Source organism: Lampetra planeri, chromosome 2 (genome assembly GCF_965212315.1).
Source record: "Lampetra planeri chromosome 2, kcLamPlan1.2.h2, whole genome shotgun sequence".
Taxonomy (NCBI): Eukaryota; Metazoa; Chordata; class Hyperoartia; order Petromyzontiformes; family Petromyzontidae; genus Lampetra; species Lampetra planeri.
The window spans coordinates 33,818,899-33,826,647 of NC_136108.1; the positions used below are offsets into that span (position 1 = coordinate 33,818,899).

Here is a 7,749-nt window from a genome sequence, read left to right on the forward strand (position 1 = left end):
CCCCCCCCCCCCGACCGCCGCCCCCACCCCCATCCTCCGGGGCGCCCTTCCATGCACGACCGCCAAAAAATCCATCGCGGCAGACGAAGCAGCGGTGTCGTCGCTCGGCCAGAGGTGTCAAGCGACGCGCGCGAGCGCCCGGAAACACCGAGGAGGAGGCGTCTCCACGTTTGTAATCTTGAGAGGCTGCGTAGGCGGAGAGGGCTCGTGTACGACACCAATCCCTCCGTCACCCTCCCTGTGTGTGTGCGGAGGGCGGGGGGGGACTTTATGGGGGGGGGGGGGGGTGCGCTTCTGATAACCCCGCTCTCGTATGGGCGAAGTATAAAACTCGGGCGCTTCAACCAAAGCCGGACACAGACGGTGGAATCAGCTCCAGAGTCAGACTCCCAAAAGTGCGTAAGTATCTGGGTGGGGGGGGGTATCTGGAAAAAAGATGTTGGTCGGACGAAAGCCGCCACAACGCAACCAACCCTCCCCCCCCGCCCACCACCGTTTTCGTGGCTGCATTGCAAGCGAGACGCACTTTGAGCGGCGTTTGCCATCGGTGAAAAACTGTTGCAAATCGTGTTTTGTTTTAAATCTCTCTCTCTCTCTCTCGTATTTCTTTGGACTTGCAGGTCGGTGTGGCACAAAGGGAGAGGCCGCCGGTTGACGTCGAGTCTGCGAAAGCGTCGTGACCTCAGGTGAGAGAGCGACGCCGAGAAGCGGTGTGCGCAGTGGATTTCGGCGGCGTGAACAGTTGTGCGGTCAGGAGCACACGTCGTTTTTTGCCAACGAAATAAAGATCGCACGGGAGAGTGAAAGTGGCTGCGAATGATAACAGTCTAAATATATATATATAATGCAGAGTACGAATGCAGACAAAATTCAAATGCTCACTTTATGAATGTGTGGTCCGATTTTTTACGATTTCATCTTGGCTGGACTATGGTAGCATTAAAGCCGTGATACATGACACGTCATTTAACTAAACCAAATAATGGAGTGTAACCCGATTAACCTTACATGTAAAACACACTATGCAGAAAATGTGACCAAAGCCTCTTTGCTAAAATGCAATTCATCTGAATGATTGGAATGGTACTTTAGCAAAAACGGACGGGCGATGTTAGATGGATGTGGAATTTCTACCACTGGCTCAGAGCCACCTCTTTTCGTCTTCTTGTCGCGTGGCTTCTGATGTAGACGCAGAGCGACGACTTACAATGTCACATTGAGGTGGTCAAGCCCAGATACCCGCATCGGAAGCAGCGGAACGTACCGCCGCGATGTCTCCTTGGCATGTATGGATCGGGGCGTTGCGTCGTTATACAAGTTGCACGGTCTGTTCTGGATGGCCACGGTCGCATCACTGCTGAAGGAGTTCGTAATGTTCCATTTGTGCGTCGGGCATCCGCATGTGCAGGGGATGCGGTTTAGGGTGGACCGTGAGCTTCGTGGAAGATCAAAACCGCAGATTCGGGGCCACCAAAGAGAAAAGTGCCGCGTCTCACAGCTCCGTAACGTCAGAGAAGATGGCTGTGGGTTGGGAGGGAGCCGAGCCCCCCCCAGCTGTAGGACTAGCCCCCCTCCCTCCTGAATCGTTACCGTCCGAGTCGTAACATGTTGCGTACAATGTCTTCACACACAGCGGGTGAGAGCTATAGAGCCGGGGGCAGAATGCACGAGAGACGAAATCAAAATCACTCATTCTGTTGATCGTTTTTGTTTCGCATGGACTGTGTCGTGCCCCCCCTGAGTTTTGTAAGGCCCCCCCCATCCCCCAGTTAAACAAGGTCGCGCTATCGCAGGGTTGCCGCCTTGCTCTCATTCGAGCAGCGAAGACCACGCCGACTCTGCTGTGACACCGAAGGCGACGATGGTGATGCTGAACTCAATGTGAAAATGCGCTCTCCTCTCTCTCCACCATCCCTCCCCCCCTCTCTCCGCCACCATCATCACAGCCCCCCCCCCCTCCGTCAGCATGAATCATCTGCTGGCCTTGACCTTGGCCTCGCTGTGCGTGACCGCGACCCGGGGTCAGTCGTGCCAGGAGGAGTGCGGGACCTGCGACCACTTGGCACGCCAGTCGGCCGCCTTCAGCTCTCTGGTACCCAGGGGCTCCGCCTGACGCACACTCCACGTGCTGCCTTGCGCTTGATGCAGATTGCACACACACACACGCACGGTGCACACGCCATACATTGTAAGACACAGATCCACCTGTAGCCCTACGAATAACGCGAACTCCGCTCATCCTAGCAGCAGCAGCAGCGGCGGCGGCTTTTGGCTGCTGGCCATCAAACAAAGGCGGTCACCGCTTCGCGCACGTTAAGATGCGCTTATTTGGCCGTCTGGAACGCTCTTTCCTTTCCGATATTCGGAAGCCACCCTGCAGCGATGCACTTTTAAAATATTGAAAACTCATTACTTGAGAACTGCTTCCGATTAGAACGGTTAGCTACGTAGGGTGCGAAAGAAATGTAACATACATTAAGTCTCGGCACGGTGCACGATTTGATGGTAGTGTGGCCAGAACCACGCCCGGCCGCCTTTGTCTCCCCAGCACTGATGTTGTTTACAAACCGCACCAGGTATTCAGTTAAGGCTGAGTTCCCCTAGGGGTGGCCCACCGAGACCGATTCAACAATCAGCGACTCTGTGTTGGTCGTGAGTGGATCACCAACTCGGGTCGCCAAGTTCGTAGCGCAGCGCGCGGACCACTGCGCCACCACTCCCCACAAAGATACAAAGACAAACATCCCCCGTATAGCCTTAAACTGTTGGGGCAAGTGCCGTTAGTGAGCACCTCTGAAGGCCGGCACGGCACACGATGAGGTGGATGGCCAGCGCCACGCCCGTCCGCCTTTGTCTCCCGAGTGGCGATGTTTGCAAACCGCACCAGGTACTCATTTGAGGCTGAGTCGACTTAGAGGAGGCCCAGGACCGGTTTAGATAATCATCACCAGTGTTGGCCGTGAGCGGGAATCGAATTCGAGTCGGCAAGTTCGTAGCGCAGCGCGCTAACCGCTACCCCACCACTCCCCATAACACAGACATATATTCACTTGTACAGGTAAAGTACTGTATATATGTCTTCACACACACACTACATGTTCACCCGACATTCTATTTTCAACATGCTGTGCACGATAACGAATTAACATATACACGCACACACTAAATATATTACTCACAGTACACTCTGTTTACATTAATACGCTGTGCACACAAAAATAACAACTTGGACGTTTAGTTTGCAAGTAAAATGTATGCCGGCCCGGCAAAGTGTTATATAGATGACTGTGGTTGAGAAACAATAACGTGATCGTTCAAAAACGTTATATTAAAATCAACTTCTCTGGATAAATGCTTGAAGATTAACCACTGCGCCACCGCTCCCCTCAACCACGTTACCGGAGGAATCGGTCGCAGAAGCATTATCACGCGGCTCCTGCCTGCACCACTCGCAACATCGAATCGATATGTGTATTAGCCCGAGTGACGTTATTGACATCAATGATAAACCCTTCCACTTCAAATATCATCACCAGTAGATTTGGCAACCAACGTTGCCTACACACTTTACGAATGCAAAATGTAATTTCAGTCGTGTGTGTGTCAATCCGCTCCTGGATTAAGTCCTCCACACACCGTGCACGTGAGTAGGTGGTTGTTTAACCATACTTCACCACGCTGGTCAGTGCGGGTTGGTGCAGGTTGGGTATTCATAATCAACGTTTTTGGGTTTATATCGCGTTATTTATAAATGTGTCGTAACCCTCCACCACCCGACACGGCCAATCAGTAAAAAAGTGTCACGTTGACAAAAGACAAATAGTTCACTGCTTTAGCCCACCGGTGTGTTGAATCGTGAAACCACAACATTTTAAATTTTTGAGTAGTACGACGTTTCGCTGGTAGTTGCATCCAGCATCATCGGGCAATTCCCTCGCCACTGGAGCTGGCCTGGGCCCGGGGATCGAACCCGGGTGGTTGTTCTTGTTTGGTTCACAGTGCGTCACGCCAAGCACTGCGCTCCATCGCTCTCAACAATCTTCTTGGTTCTTTCGGTAAAGTCACGTAGAATGGAAATAATAAAATAATACAAATAAAACATTATAAAATAATTCTCACGACGTTTCGGCCACAACGCAAGCAGCCGTCCTCAGGTGAAGAACAGGTCTGTCGAGAAGACAGAGTCTGAATGAAACAACCCCAGGCTTGGAGCGTTGTTTCATTCAGACTCTGTCTTCTCGACAGACCTGTTCTTCACCTGAGGACGTCATTCAGACTCTGTTTTCTCGACAGACCTGTTCTTCACCTGAGGACGGCTGCTTGCGTTGTGGCCGAAACGTCGTGAGAATTTTATTTTTTTATGTTTTATTTTTATTATTTTATTATTTCCATTCGACGTGACTTTACCGAAAGAACCAAGAAGATGAATCCCTGCAGTCACGAAAGCTTTAAATCGCTCTCAACAAATCACGGCGCACTTTTATTTACCCACGAAAGCTTCAGCGAGTATCGAGGCTTTTGCTGTTTCCCCCCCCCCCTACCCGTTGGGTCCTGCATTGGGATTGCTTGGCGACAACTGGAAAATCCCGGGGAGAGACTCACGCAATACCCATGGCAGTAGTGGGGGGGGGGGGATAACACTCACAGCTGCACACAGGATCGATTAAACCTACAGACAGACGCACTACATCGGCTCTGTGTTGATATCACCTGGCCACCTCGCAAGTCCATGCCTATAAACACCTGGCAAGCCTTGGAGGGTTCATCTTTCCAAGCACTAACCAGACTGAACCCTTCTTAGCTTCCAATATCCGACTATAAATCGGGCGCACGCAGCGTGGCTGAAATTCCACATTCATGTGGTCGTATGCAAGGTTCAGTCAGCTCGGGGAGGAGGGCTGGCGGCGCTAGGGGTATATTTCGTAGTGGAGAGCGGTGGCGGTGATTAGCGGAGCAGCACTACAAGCCCGGCCACTCGAGTTCGATTCCCGCTAACAGCCAACGTTAGCGACGATTATTTGAACCGGTCCAGAGCCTCCCCTAGGTCGACTCAGCCTCAACGTATTACCTGGTGCGATACGTAAACATCCCCAATTGCGAGACAAAGGCTGCCGGGCGCGGTGTTGGCCACCCACCTCCTCGTGTGCCGTGCTGGCTCGCGCACAGCACTTGCCTCAACAAGACGCCTAATGCTATACAGGGGACCTTTATCTTAGTGTTGGTGGTAACATGCTGGTGATAATGATAATATCCACGGACCAATGGTCATAGAGTATTGATTTCACACATTTTCAGAGAGGTGGGGGTGGGCGGACACTTTCGCCGATAAGACATCAGTGCCACCGCAAATGTGAAACCATTGGGGGGGTTTGACAGCAGCACAACGACAACGACGACGACGATGATGACGCGGTGTGTTCACGTGTTGTGTCTTGTCGGGGGCCGCACTAAAAGCCACCAGGAGCCGCCAGTGACCCGCGCGAGCCTTGCAACGACGAACACCGTCTTGACCTTGTCACATCATCGCCACGACTCCCCCTACCCCCCCACCCCGACCCGCCTCCGCAGGTGTGCATCTTGGAGTGCGAGGGCTCCGTCTCATCCTCCAGCACCTGGAGGTGGTGCCGCGAGGCCGTGCACGTGCTGACCACCCGAGACGCGGCGCTCGCTTACGCCCTGCGCGCCAGGGGGGGTCGCGGGGGTGGTGTCGACGGGGAGCCGCCAATCCCCGTCGCAGGGGCCGGCAGCGGCGGCATCGTGAAGCGTTACGGGGGCTTCATGAGAAAGGGCAAGAAGCTCCACTCTGCGTCCAGCAAGGCCGCCAACGACAAGCGCTTCTCCGTCTTCTCGGAGCGAGACGGAGACGACCTCCAGAAGATGGAGGAGGTCATGGACGCGGCGCTGGGAGATCTGCAGGCGGCGGCGGCGGCGTCGGCGGGGGGAGGGAACGCCGCTGGAGCCGAGGCGAACGGAGCTCTGGTCGAGTCGAAGCGCTACGGCGGCTTCTTCCGTCGTCAGAGAAGCGACGACGAGCAGCAGCAGCAGCAGCAGGAGGAGGAGGAGGAGGCGGCTGCGGATGACGACGACGACGGAGGAGAGGGGAACGCCAACAGCAGCAGCAGCAGCGGCGGCGTCGTCGTCGTGAGCGACGCGGCCGCCGAGGGCACGGGCCGCCGGCACGAGGTGGAGAAGCGCTACGGGGGCTTCATGCGGCGGCTGGGCAGGCCCTCGAAGAAAGAGGGCGGCCGCTACAAATCAATCCTCCGCCAGTACATGGATCTGCAGGAGCCTGGTGGAGGCGTCACCAGCGAGGAACTCACCGAAGAAGAAGACCTTCTGCAGCAGCAGCGCCTCCGCCACCACCACCAGCAGCAAGTGGATGAAGATGACAAAAAGAGATACGTGGGCTTTGCGCTGAGCTGAACGCACCGGCCTAACCACGCCGAGCGTGCATTTGACGCCGCGTCCGTCTGGAGAGCGCTGCGCTTACCCCCCACCCCGCCCCCTCTCTCTCTATCAATGTGCTCGTCTCAAGCCGCTAATAAAAATATACGACGACGATGATGATGATGATGTACCCCCCACCAAATAAACCCCCCATCCCTTCCTCCACCCACTCCGGTGTGAGATTACTTCATGTAAGCGTCGAGGGAAGATTCCTTGGGAGATGTAACGAGATAATCATGTTATTTTTGCATTGACCAGTGATGGCATATATAGCTTAGGTGTTGATCAATGTTGAATAAATCTATATCAGAAGTGTGCAGCATACCTGACCGCCTGCGTTGTATAGTATTACGGATTGCAATACGTCATGTCGTCGTCGATGCAGGCTGATGTGCGGACTTTGCAGTTCTGTGTCGCCTTATACTCAAGACATTGTCAACGTACTTTTTGGATTTTTCGGTAAAGTCACGTAGGTATAAAATAAAAGAAAAAAGAAATGAAAAAACAAATAAATTGTTTTCATTTATTTTTTATTTTATTTTATATTTTTACCTACGTGACTTTACCGAAAAAACCAAAGAGTATGCATCCTTGCAGTCACGAAAACTTCAAAGCTAGAACATTGTTAACGGAAAATTACACGTGATCCACTTATAGATACCCCACTATACGGTGAGCAACGTTGTTTTCACTTCATTAAATCCTCTAACGCCCTTCGTACTGTAGGGACACGGTCCGCCTGTAGGATCGGACTGTAGGAGAACAGAGGGACGATAGGGGTTGCTCGTTCGCCTCTCCCATCGTGGCCAGCAGTGTGGTGGGATAGTGGGATCGAGTTGATCCTATAGTCTGTGACTCGCCCCTATATGACCGCTCTCTGGCCCACCTCTGGGAAAGAGATTACCAGAGCATGCTTTTTTGTGTTTGCATTTTCAGCACAGGTACCGCGTGTGGTTAATGCAGACGTAATTACTTGCAAAAAAAGAAATTATTGCCAGAAAGGGTAAAAACATTCTTAGTTTTTCACAAGTGATAGATTGTTTGGCGATGCTGTCTGCGTAGAAAAGTGAAGTTAACAAAAAGTCACGTTAAACAACTGTAGCCTTAAACAGGGGGCGGGGGAGACATATATACAACGGGCGACGTTTCGGGCGACGGCCCTTCTTCATTGCAGAAGATAGACGAGAATGTTGAGGGTTTTTATTTATTTATGAAGAACCCAAGGGGGCGGTCGGGAATTAGTGTGGTATCTGCAAATGGATCACCGCGTACATCATCCACCAGAGTGAGACACCACGTGGT

General features: G+C 52.8%; 1 protein-coding gene across 1 annotated transcript; it reads left to right on the forward strand.

Moving 5' to 3' along the window:
* The first annotated feature begins 1,943 nt into the window (after positions 1-1,943).
* Positions 1,944-6,764, forward strand: LOC144732338 (uncharacterized). Its single transcript, XM_078613820.1, has 2 exons — positions 1,944-2,092; positions 5,569-6,764. Exons 1-2 carry the CDS (start codon positions 1,967-1,969, stop codon positions 6,421-6,423), a joined length of 981 nt encoding a protein of 326 aa, XP_078469946.1. The 5' UTR covers positions 1,944-1,966; the 3' UTR covers positions 6,424-6,764.
* Positions 6,765-7,749: the final 985 nt, after the last annotated feature.